Here is a 22,876-nt window from a genome sequence, read left to right as displayed (position 1 = left end):
TAGTGCGAAGAGGCGGCTTTTCAAATCAAATTTCTCTTTGCTTGTCATGTTGATTTTAATTGCCTTAAAAAGAAGCAGCAACGGCTGTTACATACACCCCGGGGGGGGGGGGGGAGGAATCTGAACACACTCGCATTGCTTGTATAGATCATAGATCCAACAAGAAAATGGGACTAAAAGTCCAGTATCACAATACCAAGAGCAACAATTAGAAAGATCAAGTGAGGCCGTTTACAAAAACATTTGCGGGCCCCTTGTGCATATTTTCACGTGGTCGTAGTCACGCGACAGAGCCCCGCAGATGGGTCCGAACGCGCGCGCAAAGTTGGGCAGCAACGAGGCACTCGACTTTGCAGAGGAGCTGCTCACGTTTGTCAGCGGACTCGCCCACGAGCCGCTTCGAGGCCTCCGGGGCGGGAATGTTGGCCCGACGGCCAGCAAGAAATAAACAAAAATGTATTTTTACACCAACTAACTTTGATCATTTCTGCAGTTTGGCTTCTTTTCATGTCTATTGTTATTAATTTGTGGATGTGCACACTGTCCTCAAAGCACATCTGTTGAGACTAATCGGAGAAGCATTCTTTGATAAAGTCATTTACAAATTTTAAAAAAAAAGTGTCTCCCTAAAGTTTTGGGAGCAACACAGCAATGATGCGAATGGACAAAATTATATTCCTCCCGACTTTTTCAATTAAAAGCTCTGATAAATCGGACGTCGTCACCGGCGCGCAACCAGTGGCGTCGCTGGGCCTCCCGTTTGTTTTTTTTTTTTTGTTTTGTTTTTTTTTTGGTGGTGTGGGGGGGGGGGACTTCATGTTAAACGGACACACAACGGTATAGTCACGAACTGGTTGAATCGAAAATTTACAAGCAAGCAATGTAACTGCCATTCTTTGGTGGCGGAACCAACTGAAAACTTCTCCTACTCGAGAGGCCGTCATTTCGTTTGGATTCGGGTCACGCCGGCGATTTCTGGTGCTGATCAAGTCGTTTGCTTGCCTTCCTTGCGCCGCGCTGGTGAATAGGTCCAACTTTTTGGACCGCAATCCCCCCCCCCCCCCCTTTTTTTTTTTTTTACCGAATTGCGACAAAATTGAAAGGAGCTGGCCCGTTACAATTAGATTAATATTCATGAAGGAGAAAAATTCCTTGTGTTTTTACACACTTGGCCAACAAAGCTGATTGTGATTCGTCACCAATGCAATGAATACAAAAGATGGATTTTAAAAAGTCCGCTTTTATGAGGATAATTGAAATCACATTTAGCGGAAAGTATACACGTAGAGTCCGGAGCTGGTCACCTACGTCATCAAACCACGTCAATGGCCGGAAGTGTTGGTCAAGGATCAATCAATCATCAACGCGGAGCCGCTCGGAGACAGCACGAAAATCCCGTCTTCGAGCACGACGCGCAGAGTCGCGTCCGCTTTAGAAGTTGTTAATAAACGAAGGTACGTGGAAAGATGAGAGACAATTGAGGAGGAGGAGGAGGAGGAGGAGGAGGAAGACCCATATTTAATGCCCGAATCGATCTTTTCGCAGATAAGAAAGCGGACTGTTAATTGGCTTCCGCTTGTCTTGCACAACTGGATCTACGCACGGATCTGGTGAGTAAATGGTCCAGTTTGAAAGCATAGAAAAGTCTGGACGCATACAAATATCCTTGCCGGATCTGGTCTCAACGCTCCTGAACGCGGAAGCGTGTTCGGCTACACGTTAACGGAATTCCTTGATCTTTTCAGCTCGTATTCGATACAAATACCAATATTGAAATAAATGACCCCTGGTTTTACACAAACTCACATTCATTAACTATGATCAGGGGAAAAAAAGAGGTCAAGCGAGTTTCTCAAGAAGTATTTACAATGCCAATTTGGCTCATTTGAGAACAATGCGTTAAAAAATAAAAATAAGACAGAGTCTGCTCCTCCGTACACGAAGCGTGTTGCGGCCACACGTTAACCTACGTAAACCTACGTGCCAACGGTTTTACGAATTTTCTTTCAAATACACATTGGACTCATTTGAGAACAATGCATATTTTTTTAAAAAAAAAAGTCTCACAGAGAGGTTTACCGACATTTTAACGTGTAGCCCCAACACGCCTCCATGTACGTTTAAAAAAAAATAATTAAGCATTGTTCTCAAATGAGCCAATTTGGCATTGTAAATACTTTTTGGTAATTTGAGATTGAGAATAATAATTCCTACCTGAAGTGATCGCTACAGAGTCGTGTGTGTATTTTGGTTGGGCGACGTCCATCACGTTTAATTGCCGAAATCCATAAATCTTTTCTGGTCTTTTCAGATGGTATTCTATCAAACGACCTCTTTGTAATATCTGTCTCGTCTGTTGTGACAACCAACAAGTCTCGGGCATGGTGTATATTCCGCTCCGGTTCAATGATCACCCCCCCCTCCCCCCAACATGCCGAGCCCTTTTTTTGACCTGCAATATGGCGCCGGGAAAATGTCGACGTGACGTGCACGAGCTCAATAGCGAAAGCTTCAAAATGACACATTCGTGCGCATTTCAATGGAACCCAAAACGATTGTTCACAACAAACCGGCCTAACCCTAAAAAAAAAAGTTCAACCCCGAAACACAACAGGCTGCTCCTCCCGAACGTCATACATTCATTTACAAATTTTTAAGTGATTCCAAATGGCCACAAATGATGAAAATGGATTTTATGATCAAAGTTGAACACGAATAACCCCGCTTTCAATCATAATCAATACATAAATCGACGTTCCATTTAGCAGTCCAACAACGAAGAACCTTTGGAAATAAATTGGTGCTTTGAATGTTCTGAAGTCCAATTTCCGTTGAGTACAATTGTCAAGATGCGTCTCAAGACGGCCATTTGACGAGATTTCCGAGCTTCAAATCCATTTGAGCCTTTTATTTTTTTGGGTGGGGGGGGGATCATTGCAGCAAACGTGACGAAATGTACAATTCGAAGAGCATTTTGCGGATGGAGGTCAATTCACACAGCCGAGTACGGCCGCGTTCGTTCTTTGGACCGCAGACTCGTCCCGAGTCAACGGCGCCTCTGCTGGTAGCGGCCAAGAAGTGCACCCCATTTTTTTTTTTTGCCACAAACTATCAAGACGATCAAGAATCGTGGTTCGGTTCTCCAAAGTGGCCACTTCCACACTGGATTTTGACTCCCTCCAAAACATCAACAAGTTCCGACGACGGCGTTTCGAACGCATGGAAGTGACGTGATGGTCGCGTGTTGTCGGTACAAAGGTGGGATGCGAGTTTTTGTCTTTTTTCCAAGGACGGGCTACCGTCGAGGCGACGCTCACGAAACGGCGACGGCTGCTTTCACTTGTGAGCAAACGGCTCCGTTTGCTACTCAACAATCTGGATTGCAGATTTTTGATTGGGCGATCGCGGCTCACAACCAAATCCAAATGTGACGTTAAATGACCCCTCCGTACAGGGCACTTAACCAGGCCTCCTGAAGTGACGTCACGCCACGTGCGCTGACGTAAGACAAACAGTAAAAATGGCAAATACAATACAATACATTCTGAACTGAGAGAGACTCCATGCTTCTGATTTCATTCAATCATTCACACGTAGCAATGTTATGCTAGCGGAGAACGTCTCATTCATTTATACGAGACGTGTATTAAAAATCAAATTTAGGGCATATCTTCATGCAAACACAGTCTGATTAAGCTTCGGCCGCGAGCCGGCAAGAAATCGACACATTTGTGGAGTCCGATCATCGCTAAATATCGCTCGACAAAGAATAAGTGTGGCAATCGTTCACACGCAGCACTGTTATGCTAGCGAAGAACTTCGAATTCATTTATACGAGATGTGTATTAAAAATCAAATATAGGCCATACCTTGGTGCAAACATTATCTGCTCCGGTTGATATTAGATGGATTTAGTTGATGATGCGGTCTTCCACAAAGTTTGATCCATCGGAGGCATTTTTCGGACTGGGTCTTCGGTTTTGGAAAGGGTACGAATCGAACTCCCACAGACTCGCCTTTCAGGATACCCGTCGTCACGATTACAAAGTCCGTGACGACACCTCTTAACCATATTTTTTGTTCAATAACCCATATACGCGATAAAACGCTAACTAAACCTATACTGGACCGCGCAATGTTGTCTGAGAAAATGGCGGGAGCAAAAACGGGCTTCGGTCTATGCGGATCTCTGGCCTCTGATTGGTCAGTGACGCGGATTGCGCAATATCCACGCAGGGGTCAATTGAGAGCAGGTCGTGCGTACTGTGTTTTGACATTTTTAATATTGCATGTACGTGTCTAAAGAGCTGTATGACAATTTCAAATTCCCCTTACGTCAATGCTAATTTTCATTATTTTCACATTGCATTAAGCTAGCTAACGTTCATTAGAGGAAATTAGACGCTTTGGTTGAACATTTTGGGGCTTGTTTCATTTTCTCGTTTGTTGTGTCAACTTTACCGTTACCATAACTTTTTTTTTTTTTTAAACAATGCAAGAAAGAGAATGACAACATGCATTAAGGAATATTTTATGAACGAGTCTGGAATGTACCATCCTCTATAAAGTGGGTTCGCTGTACAGCAACAGCAGAAACTCCATATTCTACATGCGAGGTGCGGCTGTCGTTAAATGAGAAACATTGTTGACGGCAAAGTATGCAACATTTAATATTTTGCATGAGTCATCACTTATTGTTTCGTTCCATGTCGCCGCCGTACGGCAGAGGCGCGTGTGCACTTTTTTGCAGGTTGTTTCACGTGTTGAAGGGAAGGTAAACACAACCTTGGCAGGTATGTATTACTTGAAATGTTAAAATCATTCATAAAATATGAATTTGGCACTTGGAGGTAAAGTGTATATCTAACTTTTCTCCATTGTATGTCTTTTTTTTTTTTCATTATTTTTATTTTTTAAAGCACATCCAATGTCAGAATGGTGAGTTGGGAGTAACAATCAAAAGAGGCCCATTTCTTTAAAAAATAATTATCATCCAATAGCATTTTTTGGGGTTTTGTTTGAAGTAGTCAGATCCACACGGTCCCTGTTCACTATCCAAAACTGATCCAAAACAAAACCGTTTCACAAAGGCACACAAACTGACGTCGACAGAGGTATGATTTTGCCAATATATTTTTTATTATTGTAGTTCTTGCGACACCGCATGGGTGCCAAACATCTCTGGCATCGCTCTTGAGAGCTGTCGGTCATATTTTAGTTTTAATTTAATTGTCAATCCATCCCATGCGTTTACAGTGTTCAAAACAAAAAATTGTACAATTCGCTTTGAGCCCGCGGGACTCAGCAGCAACCCGGCGCCGGTTCTTGAGATATAGACCAGGAGAAAATTTAACAAGACTTGAATATTAAATCACGACGACTACAGTTACGACCATTACTTTAAAATCAAAATACAAAAATTAAAAAAAGGCAAAATCCTACAACTCGTGCGCTCCCGTTTCAGGCAGCGGTTCTGTAACACTTGGGTGTCCCTTCCAGAAACTGCCTAGAGACCTCTTCGTCTCCGTCAGGTGTGATAATGGCAGCCATTATTTTTCTTTTCTTTCTTTTTTTTTGTACAACGCTACACATTAAAGACAAACATTTGATGTTTTGGGGCTGCCGCAAAATGCGGAGTACTCGTGCATGACTCCAGAGGTACGCCACATGTACGATTTTTACCGTACGTCCTCCGTTTGTCTTGCTCTCATCCCGAACTCCTTGCTGAGCCACTTGCGGACTTACAAAAAGATCAAGGGTTCAAAAAACGCAACAGTCAAGCATGCTTTTGGCCAATTTTCCCCCCATAAAACACACAAAACGGAGCAATGGCACTTTTTTGTCGAGGCACCTGGTGTGTTGGACTTCCTGGGCTTCGACTGTCCAGGGTTTACCCAACCAAAGGGTCGGGAACGTGTTTTTCAACCTCCCCGGTCGGCGTGGGGTTGATTTGCAGAATCGTTTACGTCTTGGTTTGCTTTGTGACACCTCAGCTCGGAAACAGACAAGCGCGTGAGCTGATTGCCCCCCCCCCCCCCCCCCAAAAAAAAAAATATGGCTTAAAATTGGAGATAAAATGAACTGAACATGAATACGAGTTTAGGAAACAGTACATAGCTTTTGTTACAGTTTATGTTGGCAGCAAAGCAAAGATCTAGTGCCCCCCCCCCGCCACTCCCTTCCCGTTCTACTCGTGAAACATGATGGGTTTGGCCAAACCCGCCAGCATCTTTGGAACGTGGACTGAGATGATTTCTCCGATCATCTCCGGGAAGCTCACCTTGGCGTGCACCGACTGAGCTTGGAGGAACAAGTCGAACGTAAACTGATGCAACTTCTTTACCGTCTGGAAAAACAAAACGTTATTGTCACAAAAATAAATAAATGAACCCTTGCACATTATGACCGTTTCGAATTGAGATCCCTCATTCGGTTTTTATAGCCGCACGTGTGAATTCGAAGCATATCCCCGAAGGACACAGTTTTATTTTTATTTTTGGGAATTCCTTAAGTGTCGCTTTTCATTCATTTACAAAGAAAAATGCAACTGTACAAATTTGAATGACAAAAGATGGAAAATGGGAGAGTCATAAAATCCCATCTTCCAATCCCGGGCCAGGCGGCCATTGACGACTCCATCCATCTTGCATTTATGGAGGAATAAAACCGTCAGAAAATTTGAGTTTTGACGCATTTCTGAGGCCACTTGCAAAAGTTTTCGTTGGGGTTGGTTCATTTTGCGGCACGACCGCAAGAAAACCAGCAGCTTTTATAAACGGCTGCTCTCCAAATATTAAACGCATTCCGGTCCCCTCGCCTTCATACGGTTTTTATCTGAAGCCGCCCGAGTCCCACGCAAGTCGTTTCATTCCTTTCGCCCCGAGCCATTTAAATGTTTTCCACGGGGAGGGAATTCCTTGCAAAAAAGTTGAATTTCAGCTCCGTTATGAGTCAATCAAGCCCGTTTCAGATCGACTCAAATAAAGATGCAAGACTTGCGGTTTGGTTTCTGACACGTCTCGCCTGCCACCCAGATCACATCAAGATGCCCAACTGACAACGGCAAAGAACATCGCGCTCGGGCCGCAAGCGATAGAAGGCCACCGGAAACGCAGTCGCGTCGTGAATCGGTTCTTTCTTCCCACCATATTGGACTGGTCTCTTTGAACGGACGCACGCGGAGGACGTGGACTCACCATCTGGAGGGAGTCGAGCAGCCGCGTGAGTTGGTAGAACCTCTGGCCGCAGTTGGCCGTGATGCGGTAACTAACCAGCCGGTTGAGTTCGGTGATGTAGGTGAGCCGCAGCTCGTCAAAGTACTGCTTGTTCTTCAGACCGTCGGCTGGAACTGCAGCCCAAAAAAAAAAACCAAATTGCCAGGCTTTCTTTTTCACGACAACAAATGTTTCCACGTGGAGATTTGAGATTTCTGACCTGGAATTTCCAGACTTACCAGAAAACAAAGGGCAAGTAATACCTGACATTTGAATCGAATCATTCGGATTGTTTGGATTCCAAGATGTGGCCAGATCATTTCCAGAAGATTCTAACTAGCTCTTGCGCAGACAGACGACGAGGCCACTTTGGCTGAAAAAATCTGAATGCCGACTGCTGCTTCCCAAGCAAAATAGTTTGCACTTCTTTTCCTTTCGGCTTGTCCCGTTAGGGGTCGCCACAGCATGTCATCTTTTTCCATCGCAGCATATCTTGTGCATCTCCTCCTCTAACACTGTCCACTGTCCTCACGTCTTCCCTCACAACATCCACCCACCTTTTCTTTGGTCTTCCTCTTGCTCTCTCTTCCTTGACAGCTCCATCCTTGCCATCCTCCTACCAATTTCCTCACTCTCTCACCTCTGGACATGTCCAAACCATCAAAGTCTGCTCTCTCGACCGAACCTTGTCTCCAACCTTGGCTGTCCCTTCCTCTAATCAGCTCATTTCTAATCCTATCCATCCTGCTCACTCTGAGTGAGAACCGCAGCATCTCCATTTCTGCTTCCTGTCGTCTCTTCAGTGCCACCGTCTCTAATCTGCTGGCCTCACCACTGTTTTATAGACATTGCCCTTCATCCTACCGGAGACTCTTCTGTCACATAAAACACCAGACACCTTCCGCCAACTGTTCCACCCTGCTCGGACCAATTTCTTCACTTCCTTACCACTCTCTTGACCCTAAGAATGTGAAGTCGTGCACCCTCGCCATCTCTTCTCCCTGGAGCTTCACTCTTGCCCCTCCGCCCCTCTCATCCCCGCACATCTATTCAGTTTTACTTGGGCTAATCTTCATTCCTCTCGCCTCCATCTTTCTAATTGTTCCTCCGCCGGCTCCCTGCTTTGACTGCATATCACGACATCGCCTGCAATGGACTTCGAAGCCGAACTCTCTTGAAACTGGAATGTTAATTTCAGTCGAGGGCGGGAAGGTGACGCCGAGGGCGACTTTGGGGGCGCGCGAGCGGCAACTTACGAATGCTGAAGAGGAGCAAGGCCTTCATGCAGAGGAACTCGTCGTGCGTGAGCTGCAGCAGCATGAACTCCTCCGACAAGTGCTTCATTCGGACGCAGTGTTCGTACATCGTGGAGATTTGCATCCGGTGCCTGCAGGGGGTGGGGAGAACGGCGCGGGGGGTGAGGCCGAGTCACGGGAACGCTCAAATCAGAAGGGCGGAAGGTTTTAAACGGCGTGCGTTTGGTTGGGAGAGTCAAGAGGTGACCGCCAAATTGATGGAAATAGTCATGCGAGAGGAACAAAAGCGGATTTTCCTTCCGACAATGTGAGGTCAGGAAAACTAGAAATTGGGCATTTCCCATTCTGAGAAGAGAAGACCAAAGTTTAATCATTTCACTTGGCTTCCATTTTATGAAGAATTTCAAATGACCGCCTTATGAAGAAGCTTGCGAGGCCAACACGAAGACAGGAGAAGATTTCATCAGTCGTAAATGAATGTTTGGGATGGAACAGAACGCGGCAGGCGGCAGACGGCTCTGCGAAATGGGACCGATCCCGACCGGCCGGACCGCTGCCGTGACCTTTGAAAGGTTCTGTTCGGAAGCCACGGGGCGTTATTGACACGTCGGCGGGTGTTCCGTTCTGGCCAAACAGGAAGCGCAGAATTAACCGGGGCCGATTTGAGAAACTCCCCGACTCCGGGAAGACGGCATTCTCTTTAGCCAAACTAAGACGCTATGGTTAATTTTTTTTTTTATTTATTTTTTTTTTTTCACTTCACGTGCAGCCTCATCTCTTTGTCGGCAATTACAAGAGCGGCGCGCCAGAAACGCTTCCACGTCATGGGCGGGTGAAGGCGCAGCTCGCCTCCGCTTTTCTGTGAGAATTATTCACTCGCGGCTGAATTTGCTGATGGCGGCGGCTGCTTTTTGTCGCTCTTTTAAAAGGATGGCCCGGGCTTGGCAGGAGACAGTAAGAAGCCAAGTGACAGGGAGCACTTGAGTCCATTAACACTTAGCGCCGGCTGCCTGGCTGGCTTGGCAGTTCTTTCAAATAGCTCAAATTACCCACCTCTGCGGAATTACGCCGGGGCTCCGCCGAGCGTAATTGGCCGGCCCCATTTGGAGCCGCTAATCCGGCACACCTTGAAGAACAACCGACTTCTATCATGACTCTGATTTGCCCGACTTACATTACTCTCAAATGTGGTTTTAACAAGTTGGAAACCGTGAAAGTGGAGTGTAATGTAGTCACAGAACATGCTTGGAAATTGATTTTAAACGCCATTTTGGGACAACTTTTCATGGCCAACACCCATGTGTCCAATTTCTATTGCGCTTTTTTTCCTCCTTGGGGATCTGGAGCCTGATGGATGTGGGCTGGCGTTTTGCCCAAAGTTTCCAAATGGCCTGCGACACGCTAAAAGGTATAAACAAGACAACGCGTGGAAAAGAAGCACCAATCATTCTAAAGATGACTCCAATATGGAGCAATAATTGCTTCAGCAAACTCATTTGTAACCTATGCAAGGCCAATTTATCTACCCCCCCCACCGCCACATGGACGCAGAGATTCCATTTATCTGTTTAAATAAGCTTTGAAAATGCATTAGCGTCTTTAATCCAAACTGTAAAAATGTTTGGGGTTTTTTTTTTTCACAACTGAAATCATTTCCATGCTTTTTTTTTTTTTTTTTTTTTGCCCAAACGCGTCAATACGGACTATTTGTCGTCTTTGTTAAACACGTTTTAGCTTCTGCTTAGCATAACTAGTGTCACGTACCAACAGGAGCGGAACAGAGTAAAATAGCAGAATAGCAATTGATGCTTTTGCAGGAATATGATTATCATTTTCCTTCAGCCCGTTAGCCCGACCGGCGTCTCCGCCGCGCAAGGTTGAGCAGACAAAAAGGCTCCACCTTACCAGCTAAGGCACCACACCAAGAAAAGGGATTCCCAATGTCCTCCATTTCAATAGAGAGCCTCCAATTCATATTTGGAAGGTTTTCATTAAGCGGCCGTAGATTCTTTTCCTCACAGTGACGCGAGAAAATCGTTTCCGGACGCGAATACGAGTGTACGTCTTTTCCGGCTGCGGCGATGCGGCTGTGCGACATTCTCGTCGGAATCGGTTTCACTCAGCAGAGCCGTCAAGAGTTTGAGCGAACAGGACCGAGGAGACGCCTGAAAAGACCGCATCTATCTAGTTCTACTCCATCAAGAACGCCTCAAATACAGCGTCGACCTTTTGTCACGCGAGTAGAGAAGACGGAGACAAAGAACGCGGTGCCGAGTGCCGTGCAGTTTTGCTCATTTACTCGTTGAAGATGAGATCGGGCGCAAAGTAGAGCATCCGGCCGTTGGCGTTCTTGTAGGAGCGCCAGCCCAAGGCGAACACCATCACGCCCATCCACGAATGCTGGATGACCGTCATTTGGTCATCCACGTGGAGATTCCGGAAACCTACGAGCATCATCACATGTCGTCAACATTCAAGCAAAATAACGACTGGACATTTCCTTCAACGTTCTCGCGGCTCGTCGTCCAGTTTGCTCCAAAACGTCTCACCTGGGAGTCCTTTGGCCCATTTGACCACTTTGACAAGTTGTCTCTCGCCAAGCTCGTTGAGGCTGGTGAGCAGAGAGTCCGCCGAGTCGGGCTGGCCGTAATCGTGGCCCGCGTTCACCACCTCTGGCTCGATGGACTCCAGGATGTTCAAGAAGACCGCCTGCGAGTTGGAGTTCAGGCTTTTTTCAGGCGCGAGGTGCCTGACGACCTCTGCTGGATCCTGAACGGCTTTGTCGTCTTTGGCGTTTTTGGGTTGTCCGATCTTTTTTAGCTTGCGTGCTGCCCCCCCCAAAAAAAAATAAAATAAAATAAAACCTGTTAGCGATTCGTTGCAGCGAAACGAATTGAAGAGAAAACCATCACCCATCCTGACGTATCAAAAATCTGAGCCAGGCAACTCAGCCGAAGAGGTGACGGCCGTTCCGAGAATTCAAGTCATCCCACTTTTGAATCAATCGCTCCATTTCGAAATGTCCCATCTGCAGCCGACAATACAAAGACTAATCTCTCCAATTATTGAGTCATACTGACCAGATGAGTCTCATCTGGTGAAAAGGTCTTCATGTGTGGGTTTTTTTTCCCCCCCTGGCCCGCTTTGAAATTCTTTTCTGCCTCTGGGATTTTGCAGGCTCGCAAAGCCACCGTCGGGGCGGCCATTTGCTTTACGTTCGGCAATATGGAGACGACAGAAAAAGCTCACGTGTGAAACCGAGAGATAAAAAAAAAAAAAAAAACAAAAAAGGTGCACTCGACGGACTTAAACACGGCTAAAATGGCCCAGTCGGCACCTTCAGGTGACACTTTAGTGAATGTTAACGTTGCTCTCGCTACGTTTTAGGGTTGGGAAGGGTTCATAGTACATTCAACAGGAGACTCTGCGCGCAAGACAAGGAGGGAACATTTTCTCGACTGCAGAGACTCCAAGAAGGGACGTAAACGTTTTACAATTTCTTGATACCATTTTTAGTTGCTTAGTATTACACATTTTATTGCGTGTATCTGAGTAGGCGTTTTTTCAGGCTTCTGCCCTCCAGTACAGCAACCAAGAAAATGAGAAACTCTGAACCGCTGAAGAGAAAAAAAACAGGATGTGACTCCCAAAAACAAAGACGAGGTCGTCAGATGCATGTTGACTGACATATGGTGGCGCTCCACGTGATATTTTTTCCCCACCTCGTTTTGCGGTTTCCTTTCAAGATATTTGCTCCGTGTGCAGAAGATGCAAGCGGGGGCGGGAAGGAGGGATTACCGTGAAGTCTCAGAGTCAGTTTATTTTATTTTATTTTTTTTTTACCTCATTATCTACTGCTAGTTCAATCCTGTTCCAAGAAAAGGTTTAACGACTTGATTTTCTGCAAAAATTCAGTCACAACATGATTTTGTGACCTTCATCCAAGTCACAACAGTTAAACAAGATCCACGCAAAATGTTTTTATTAGCCGAGCTTTGTAAACATTCACAGAGGGAAAAGCATGCAAACCCCCGAGCTTCTCCAAGAACTGAACGGAGATTGAAGTAGGCCGACCTATAGTCCGATCAGTGAGACTGGTTTGCGCGATGAGAACACAAAAAGAGCATTCAAAATCTCTGCAGTTATTTTTTTGTCAAAGAATAAAAAAAGCTCATTACTCTCAAATCCTGTGGCAGGATTTCAGATAGCTCAACGAGGCAAAGAAAAATCGTGGAGACGACCGCTTTGCCCACTCGGAGCCTGGACGCATTCAAAAAAAAAAAAAAAAAAAAACCTCATTCACCCGTTTAGGAAGATTTTTTTCCGCTAAGGAACTTATTAAAGGCATCAATCTGCTAATTGAAGCTTGGCAACAAAAAAAAAATGGCTGACGCAAAGACACGACGACCCAAAGGGACAGAATCAAATCCAGAAGAAACTGGATTCTGTGGCGTGAGCTCCCAAGAACACTGCTGAACTTTGCAAAGACAAAAATGCTCATCCAAAAGAGGCTCAACGAGTTGTTGCATCTAAACAGTTTTCACCCGGCGCCACGATATTTTCATGCTGGATTCAGCGAAAACAATTGTCGTGACTCAGTTGAAAATAAGACCACATTTTGTGAGCATTTCGTTCCAAAGGCTTCACAAAGTTTCTCATGGCAGGATTGTAACGTTTACAGCACGCGTGGTCCGGTCCAACTGCGGATGTGGACGCTGCCGACTAATCTGTGGGCGGCACCCAAGTGGACCGGTGCAAAGGCTTCCCTCAAGTTCAAGTCAAAGAAGATCGACCCTTTCTTAAGATCTTTTCTTGCCGATTGTTGTGAAGTATTTTTAGACCCGAGTCTTCTTTGTGATGGGTGCTCAAGAGAACAAAACCAAAGTTGTTTTAATCGAGGATGTCCAGCCTTGGTGTGCTTCTTCATGAATTGGAGGAAAATGGGTCTTTGGCTTTCCTTCCTCGTGGAGCCCAAGAATCTGATTCTGCCAGAGGAGGAGACGTCCGCCTCCAAAACACCCCCCCCCCCTCTCCCGGTTCATTTTCCTGCCTGATGACTGAAAGTAAACGTTAATTGTCTCGCGATTTGGCTGCCGCAGCTTCGGCGAGGAGATTCTCATTAAACGCGCCGAGGTCGATCAATATTGAAGCGCCGCTTTTAGACGCGGCTTAAGCCGGCCTCCGACCGGCAAATTGTAGCAGAGTATCATTTGCAAAGCCGACATATCTGGCGTTAGATCCCATGACAAACATTCAATAAAAAGGCTTCATTAAAATTGTGAGCCGCGGCCTTGATCGAGCCTTTACAGTATCAACAGGTTGGCTTGAACGTGGCCCCGTCCTTGAGCTTGAAGCCAACATAAACACGAGACTTCCAACGGCGGGACTCAAACACCAGCGTTTGTCGCAAGTTGTTCAAAGCTCGGACGAGCCAAATCGTGCAACGTATCGGGCCCGTCGGCAGCTGCCGTGAAAAGGTAGCCTACCGGCCGGCCGGGACTCGTGACATCCGGAAGACGGCGCCGTGACGTACGGACAAATTTTTTTTCTGACGAAAACGGCTCGGTCGGGCGAGGAGGTCCAAATATCGCCGCGGGCCCAGCGATAAATGAGGACCGCGCGCATCCCGCCTGCTCTTGCGCTCTGAAAAGCTGCCCCTCCGAACGAACATTCCAGGCTTAATGGGGAATTCATTTGATCCACATTTCAAGCTTTCAAACGACACTCGAGCAGATGCCAAACTGAACAAACGTCATCAAACAATTTCTCCTTTTGCCTCTCTTTAAAGACTTTTCGGGACGGAAATCAAATGAGACGTATCTTCATGACAACAATTGAGACAACAAGCACATGTACTACGTGTACCAACCCACGGTGAACTCGAACTCGGTACGCGGTGAAGCGCTAACAATCTCCAGCGATGCTAATTTGCAACAGAATTATGGAACTCATCCAAATCTGGATCATTGCTGGAAAAGTTCATCACTTTATTCTCTTCCTAGTTATTGCAGCGTGACACATGAAGAGAAATTAGCAAATTCTATCTGGGGCCCAAAAAATTGTTTCCTAAAAATATGTATCGATACCTTTTATTGTTTTTCCACCTTGAATGGAAAATGTTTGGCCTCATTTGCGTAAGTGCCGAAAGAGACAATGCACGGTCACGATACCAATCAAAATAGCAATGTGCTTGCTATTTATCATTATTTATTATATTTTTCTCATCTGGGTAACGATGATAATCCGCAAAGATTGAATCCAGGCAAGTGCGGACTCGCTTGTTTCTTTGTTTAGCTTTTACGTCCCAAAATGAGGCCATTTCCGGTAGGTTAGCCACAGAATCCAGTGGAAAGGTGCTTGCACATCTCCTAATTTTCAAAGTTTTGCATCAAAGAAGCACCCAAACATTTTTGTTTTGCGTGCATCCTGTCCACAATCAAAGACTGAGGCGCTGTGCTGACGTGGCGCAAGGGAATCAAACATCTCTGATGAGAGAAACGAAGAAAGGCGCGCCTGCCTTTTCACTGCATTAAGACGGCGTTTGGGCCGCTTTCACTCGCGTCTCCTCGTGTCAGCTTTGTGCCTCCCGCACAATTTTCCCCCATAAACACAACGAGGAAATGGGAGTGGAAATTGAGCGCGAGACCCGAACGAGCGCACTCGGCCCGCGTCAGCCTGGCCTAATAGGACGCGCAGACGCGGCCGACGGCGAGGGGAAGCCGAGGAAATTGCGCGGCGGCTCGGTCGGGGGGCTTGATTACGGCTACCGTCCCCCATTGTGGCGATGGCGCAATTGAGGGGACTTGTGGAGACTCAAGTACGTGCTCTCTCTTTTTGTGCCACTTCGCTAATACTTACTTTTTTTGCCTTTTCCTCCATGTGTTTTGGCCATCATCCATTAAGGCAAAAAGCCAATCAAGGGACGGCTTTTGACATGAAATAATATCATCTTTTGCTACTTTCCTCCAGTGCTGAGCGCTAGTAATGATCCCGGCATGTACTATTTGTGCCTCACACCATCTGAGCCGGGAATCCACCCTTTCTGCTTCGTTAATTGCGCAAACCGAGAGTTGACTCGATCCTCTTTACAAAAGCCGCAGCTCGGTTCTTCTCGTGTGCGGTTTTACGTTGGGGAGCAAAACCAGGAGGAAGCCGTCAATCGCTTTTTTTGTCTTTGGCTGCGCTCAAATTGAATTTTACCTCCAAGAGTCATCCCGGCCTCAAAGCACTTCTTCAGCCGACAGGACGGACAGTTTTTTCGCCTCAGCTTATCGATGGTGCAGTCGTTCTTGCTGGCGCACAAGTATTTCTGCTTGCCTTGGGGGGGGAGAAGCGACAAGGTTGAAAGAGAGAGGTCGACGTCAAAGACCTCACTTGGCTTTCTTTTACCTTCTGCTGCCCTCTTGAAGAAAACTTTGCAGCTGCCGCAGGTGAGCGCGCCGTAATGGCAGCCGGACGCCTCGTCCGAGCAGATGAGGCAGGTTCTTTGCGGCGGGAAGAAGAACTCCATGGGGAACATCTGCTCCCTGCCCGTCTCAAACCTGCAATCGCCACAAGCGGCGTCAACCAACGCATTTTCGGCGAAATTGAGCTGTTGGGTGGATGCCTACATCTGCAGTGTATACACATGAAATGCGTGATTTTTAGTATATTAATGAACATTTATTCTGCCACAGGATTTGAGAGTACTGAGCTTTTTTTTATTCTTTGACAAAAAATGTCAACCGACATGGACACGTGTTTTTTCGCCACAAAACATGACTTTGACGTATGTGGCTTTTTGTAACTCCCGCCATGAAAATGCTCTCGAGGGATTTGTTTTCGAGAAGCAGCAGGAAGTGACGTACGTGGCGCGTGGACCCGTTTGTTTCTATTAGTTTTACCTGCTGGAAGGTAGCTTGTCGTTCCTCCGTGTTAGCCAAAACGCCAGTTCGTCACATTGCTAGAGGTTGCTGGAACTTTCACGAAGATGGATTTACCCTTCATAAGTTTGCAAGAGACCCGCTTTGTTGTGAAAAAATGGATTGCACGGGTACAAAGGACGAGACCTTCGTGGGTGCCAAATGACAGGGAGGTGTGTATGCACCTACTAAAAAAAATAATAAGTTTGGGGCGGACCACGTAATCCGTTTCTCATAACGGAACAAAAGATGGCGTACATATGACGGGCTCGCCAGCAAAGGCTGCCGCATCGGCTCCCGGACAGCAGCAGCTATGAACAACGCTCCCAACAATGGCGCACTCAACCGCGTTCGACGACAACGCCGTAAAGCAGCCCGGCTCGGCTCCGCGATAAGCCACCTCGGCACCGAAAATGAGCCACCCTGCCCGACGCGCCGCATCCGCCGTTCACGGCTTCGCGGAAGGCTGCACGTCGGGCTCGCGGACGCCGGCGGCTCTGAAGAACGCCCCCGACAATGCCGCACTCAGCCGCGTGCGACGACAATGCCATAATCTGCCCCGGCTCGGCGGTGTTGTTCATAGCCGCCGCCGTCCGCGAAAAGCCTGTTTTCAATGGCGAACGTCCAGGTGACGTCACGGACAGGCGATGCGGCCATCATGGCGACCACTTGGGTGTTGTCGGATGATGCGCTCTCCGCTCATATTTATTTTTTCGTATGGACATTGAAGTGAATTATGTTTTACGCATTTGTCATGACAATATCTATTTTAGAATTTTTATAGGGATGACACTTGACCTTTAAGCCCATTTGATCGGTATCTGCCGATCGTGAGTACTTTATCCTGATCGGTCGATTGTCCTTCATCGTTTCTTACAATAGTTACGAGGTGGGAAACAAACAAACAGGCATTTTCATTCTCAAATTAATTCTCTGTGAGTGTTTACACTTTCAAATGATCACATCTCTGTTTTTTTTTTTTTTTTTTAAGGTAATCGCAACGTCCCACCACTCGTGAGCAATTTTGTCAAGTGTGAACTCTGGGGGGGGGGGGTGCCTGGTACCTGCGGGCCCCCGTGTGGATCAAGATTCTGCTTTTATACTTCTGATTGCGACGTACTGAAAGCTGATTCTTCTATTTTCACCCGCTAGTGCATTTCAAAGCAAAATGAGATCAATACGTACATCAGAAACACGTCTGAGTGTGGTGGCGTTTGCAGTTCCTCTACTATGGTCACGCGGCCCGACAGGTCTCGCTTCTTTCACGCAGACATTTTGCCATTTGCACCCATTGATTGCTTGGGCGCATCGTCCACGAGATACCATCTTTAGCATATTAGCATTGGTGTCCAAACTATGACCCCGGGGGGCCTTTACAGTCCGCTGACCAATTTTTTTCAAGGCCCACAGCGTAGACTCCGGATGACTTTGGCGAAATTTGAAGCGGGAGTGCACATCACGTGGGGCACTCGCAGTGCACAACTATGGAAAACATTTTTTTTTTAAATAGAAATTTTTCTACACGTACAAAGATGCAAATAATAATATTTCAAACTCAAAATGTTACAAAACCAAAGTGAGAAAAAACATCATTTAGAAGCAAAAAATGTTTTCTCCCACTTTGTCAGGGTTCTATTTTTGAACACATCAAATCAAAGATCCTCAAATAATTGCGTTAAAAATGGTCGTCTGTGTGCACTAACTCGACAGAACCCAACGGGGATGGTGTGGGAAATATTTGCATGTCGAAAGTGCAGCCAAAGGAAAGGCGAGATTAGGGGAGGGGGCGCAGGATGCACCCTGCGTCAGCCTTGATAAAGAAGAAACACCAACCAGACATAATGGCCGCTAGGATGTCAAAGTTCACAGTAAAAGAGCAAAAAATAGTACAAATAAATAATGTTTCAGTTTCAATTGGGGGGGGGGGTTTGCGAATAGGTGGAGGCAAAAACTGCAAATAGTCTGCAGCGCCACCAAGGATGAAAGCCAGAAATGTGCCTGGTGTGATCATTTTGGCAGATTTGAGCAACGAGGGACGGAAGCCCACATGCAAATAATACGGGAAACCTTTTTAGTGAGAAACGTTCGCATCTTAAAAACACGATGGAAAAAGTTGTCAACCTCATTTTTGGGAGCAGGCCACATTGAAGTTCGGGCTTCCCTCAGGGGGCCGTGATGACTTTGAAACCATCCCCCCAAAAAATCTGTAATCATATTTACACACGAAATGTATGCGCTCGTTTTGGAATCGGAAATGTCGGCCTTTGTAATCATTCTTCATGTTTGCTAAGACGCTCAGATTATCTCGTTGACTTTGAGATTTTGGTACAGATTTTCACAACATTTAATAGAGGTTGCCTTTGTGGACACCTAAAATCATGTTGGGGGGGGGGGGTCAGATCTGGCCCCCAGGCCTTGAATATGACACCCGCGCATTGGTACATTCCCCAAATTTTACGCCATTGACAAACAGGAAATGAACTCGTGAGGAACCGGGAAGCGTTTACTTAGTTTTACTCTTGCTTTTGGCTTTCTAATTGTTTGCAAAGACCTCGACAGTCCCATTAAAGTTCCCCTGTCATCATTACATTTAAAAAAAATAATCATTATAATATTTGACGTCCTTTTGTTGGATAGTTTGGGTGGAAAATGCCCTGAATGTCCTTTTTAGCCTTGGCAGGTGAGACACTTGGAGTTGTCATGAACAAACATTGCCGAGTGTTGGATTGTCGGAGGGGACGACGGCACCCACGGGTGATATACCAACGAGGACAATCATTTGAAGGGTTCCTTCCATTCAAACACTTCTCCGCTCACGGCCTCCATTTCTCTCCCATATTGTGCTGACGATGAATGTGAATTTTGTCGTTTAATCTGCAGTGAAATTCAACGTTCCGGTAATCTTGTAAATCACATTTTTCATATATATATATATATATATATATATATATATATATATTCTCATCAATCCATTTTCTGAGCCGCTCATCCTGAACAAGGGTCACAGACGGGAGTGCCGGGGCCAATACCAGCTGCCATCGGGCAGGAGGCGGGGCACGCCCCCCCAACTGGGTGCCAGCCAATCGCGGGGCACAGAGAAACAAACAACCATCCGCACTCACAATCCCCACCTTGAGGCAATTTCGAGTCTCCAATGAAGGTTGTGTGTTTTTGGGATGTGGAAGGAAACCGGAGTGGCCACTCAGGGACCGGGGAGAACACACAAACTCCAGGGAGGGCCGGGATTGAACCGTGGTCCTCAGAACTGTGAGGCCAACACCGTGACGCTTATTTCTATTAAGAACAATTTTATATACTGTATTGGTGTGGGCTGGGCTACCGAACTGGCTGGCTGCCTGGCTCCAAAACCATAAATGCACCTCCAGCGGCAGCGTGTGAGAGCTTCCATTTCCGACATTGCGAAATGGGCCTGAACGCGACACACTTCTGCTTCCCAAATGTTAAGTTGTCCCAAAATAAACCGTTCAAAGTTTCATTTTCTTCAATTGACAAACGGTTGCATTGAGGACATCGGGATGATTTGGATGGAAGGGACGCTCTTCGGTGATCTTTTAGATGGAGTTCAGATGTGGAAGTGTCATAGAACAAAGCCCAGTAAATCACGTTGGGCAGAGCACAAATCCGCTGCGGCAATGGAAACCAGACGCGTGCTTTAAACAATGCAAAGCCGCGTTTGGAGTCGGAAAGGAAGCACCAAATGCGGAGCGGTGGACTCGAAGGGGCACACGAGAAATAAAAGCAGGTCGCCGCTTTCTTCACGTGCGGCCTCGATTCCGTTCGGCGGCCCGATCGGCCGGTCGCGAAGATCCTCGGTCCTCGGAATGAGCGAGAGTCAGTTGAAAATAAATTGATGAGGAACGCCAAACAAATATCGTGTCCAGAGACTCGGTTGAAAATAAATTGATGAGGAATGTCCAGTTGCTGTCGTTCACGTAATACTGATCACATTTTTTTTTTTGTCATGTGTAGTACACTTTATAAAATAATCAAAAAAATGTTCATTACTTGCTGCATTGGTAGTATGAGAGCTCACAACCGCAATGGACCAAGACAACAAAAATAGCCCCGAGTTTTTTCGGTTTTTAGATTGTACTCAGAGGATGTTGTTTGTTGTGAAGAACTCTGGCCACAAATATTCATGGACGGGAGAAAAGCGGATCCGCCTCGGCTTAGTTTAGGACGGGGCACGTCATCGCCTTCCCAAATTTGTGCTCTGGACTGACGCGACCGTTGAGAGTCGACGCAACGGCGGGAAAGTCTGACAAACGGGACCAAAATGAAACACTGCGCACGGAAATCTCCCAGGCCCGATTCCGACCCACAATTGCCTGCAGCGCTCTGCCGAAAGAGAACTTTTGGGACATTGCGGGCGCATTTAAAAAAGACACTGAAAAGACACACATTTGATATTAAGGATGATGTAGTTCGTCCGATGGACTGACCACATTTTGCTGAAATGCACGGTTCAGTACAACGCTTTGGACGCTCTCTTTGGGGTCGTGACAGATGAGGTCACGGCAGTTGCAGTCAAAGGTCATCACCTTTGTGTTGATGTTGTTAGAATTTAGCAACACGCACGCTGAATGAAATTCGGGACCTGAGCCATCAACCCTTTCCCAACAAATCAAATATGCAATGGACAGCAAAAAAAATAAAATAAATGAAAAAATAATAAGTGAGCCAGCGACGACACACTTTTCTTACCTGTGGTCGTCGCAGGCGACCCCCAACCACTCTCCTGCCTCCGTCTTGATGAAGTTACCGGCGGCGTAGGGCGGCGCCGACGTCCCGCCCGCCGGGTACCACTGCTCGGCGGCGGCGGCGCCGGTGCACCTCTCGTACGGTTCGCAGATGAAGGCCGCGTCGGCGCCGGCGGCGTGCGGCGGGGGCGAGCCCCACAGCCGGGGGCAGTCGTAAGCGCCGCCGCTGCGGGTGAAGTCGGGCCCCCAGTGGACCTGGTCGCTCGGGCCCTTGGGCTGCTCCGACTTGATGGCGACGCTGAACCGCTCCAGCTGGTAGCCGCCGGCGTCCTGTCCGAAGACGGCGGGCGCCTCCGGGGGCTTGTAGGCTCGGCACGGGGGCGCCGCGTCGAGCTGGCCGCACGTGAACTCCGAATGCTCGGAAGACGACGACGGCGGCGGCGGCGGCGGACTGACGCGCTGTTGAGCCAACGTCATCGCCTCAGAACTCGGAAACATGACGTTGCGCTCCTCGTGCCGCGACGACGAGCACCGGTACTTGGCGGCGGCTCGGTACAGGCACTGCGAGGGGAGCGCGTGCGCCAGGTCGCCGGTGTCGCTCGAGTACCCCGAGAGCCCCAGAGACACGGACACCGCGTTGCACAGCTCGCGGGCGGTCTCCGAGATGGTGGCGCACGAGTGCGGGTCGGACGACTCCTTGCGAGGGGCCCGCGCGCAGCTCCGCGTCGCAGCCTCGTACGCCCCGAAAGCGGTGCCGCTGCCGGTGCCGCTCGTCTCGCCTCCGCCCGGGTTTTGGACCGCAAAGGTGGCCGGCGGCACATTTTCGCCCGCCGCCACTTTGTCGCCCGCTGGCCAAAACGCGAGACAAGACGACGACTGTCTGCTACTTTGGCTCATTTCCATCAAGTAGTTTTCTCTTTTTTTTTTCTTTCCTTTCTTTCTTTCTTCGTATTATGGATTGTTAATTCTTTTGCAGTCCACTTAACAAATCGGAAAAGCCAACTTTTTTTTTGAAGCGCTCAGCCCGGCCGCGGAGGCGTCGCAACAAGTCCGAGGAGCTTTGAACCTCCTCAAACGCAAAGAAAAATAGAGAGAAAAACGAAACAAAAAACACCCCCCCCCCCAAAAAAAAAGCCACTCTTGTTTTCTGACTAGAAGAAAAGCAGCAAAGTGTTTAGCGCCGCTCGCATCTACCAAGGCGGTTGGTTTCCAGTAAAAATACAAAATTAGAAAAAAAAAAAAAAATGTGCCGATGACACACGCGTCCTTGTTCAGTGCGAATTTTCGGGGTGTCAAAAACGCAAGGGGGGGGGGGGAGATGCCACAAAGCAATCCTTTGGATCAAATGAGATCCTCTGAGCGCTCTTGTGTAACTCTAAAGTGGCACAAAGTGGGCGGGGCTCTTCTATTACGCATTCGACGTGGTCGCTATGGCTGCTATTTCCCCCCCCCAAAAAAAACAAAATGACATTACGGATCTTGGAGCCATTGACACTTGACCTGTTGTCTACACACTTTTTTTTTCAAGGCTGAGTGATTTGACCTTTTGTTCACAAATAATCGCCATATTTTTCAAACGTGTTTTACCATCACCGCACGCCTCATCTGTCAACATTTTAACTCAAACAAAAAAATGTTCAAAACCTAGGGGCCCCTCTGGTGTAGTTTGAAGATGGAAATAATTTCTTGTCTGACAGTTGGCAGCCTGCTGACAAGTCCCATTTCATTTCGCTCATATCAATATTTGCTGGATTCCTTTTTAGGCCTCAATTGGCAGAACGAGG

At 47.2% G+C, this 22,876-nt stretch overlaps 1 protein-coding gene and 1 long non-coding RNA gene across 3 annotated transcripts; one reads left to right on the top strand and one right to left on the bottom strand.

Moving 5' to 3' along the window:
* The first annotated feature begins 1,132 nt into the window (after positions 1 to 1,132).
* On the top strand, positions 1,133 to 6,035 carry LOC133491972 (uncharacterized). The gene is made up of 2 exons (XR_009792529.1): positions 1,133 to 1,454; positions 1,546 to 6,035. It is a non-coding gene; the product is annotated as an uncharacterized LOC133491972 (long non-coding RNA).
* LOC133491969 (androgen receptor-like) lies at positions 5,118 to 22,423 on the bottom strand. Of its 2 annotated transcripts, XM_061803749.1 has the most exons (8): positions 21,097 to 22,423; positions 15,860 to 16,011; positions 15,671 to 15,787; positions 11,020 to 11,298; positions 10,770 to 10,914; positions 8,471 to 8,601; positions 7,197 to 7,348; positions 5,118 to 6,346 (listed from the first exon to the last, which is right to left on the bottom strand). In XM_061803749.1, exons 1-8 carry the CDS (start codon positions 21,993 to 21,995, stop codon positions 6,188 to 6,190), a joined length of 2,034 nt encoding a protein of 677 aa, XP_061659733.1. In that variant the 5' UTR covers positions 21,996 to 22,423; the 3' UTR covers positions 5,118 to 6,187. The 2 variants fall into 2 exon arrangements, with proteins under 2 accessions (XP_061659733.1, XP_061659732.1); XM_061803748.1 differs by having other exon boundaries at positions 15,671 to 16,011.
* Positions 22,424 to 22,876: the final 453 nt, after the last annotated feature.

This window comes from Syngnathoides biaculeatus, chromosome 18 (genome assembly GCF_019802595.1).
Source record: "Syngnathoides biaculeatus isolate LvHL_M chromosome 18, ASM1980259v1, whole genome shotgun sequence".
Lineage (NCBI taxonomy): Eukaryota > Metazoa > Chordata > Actinopteri > Syngnathiformes > Syngnathidae > Syngnathoides > Syngnathoides biaculeatus.
This window is presented reverse-complemented; position numbering and strand designations above follow the sequence as displayed.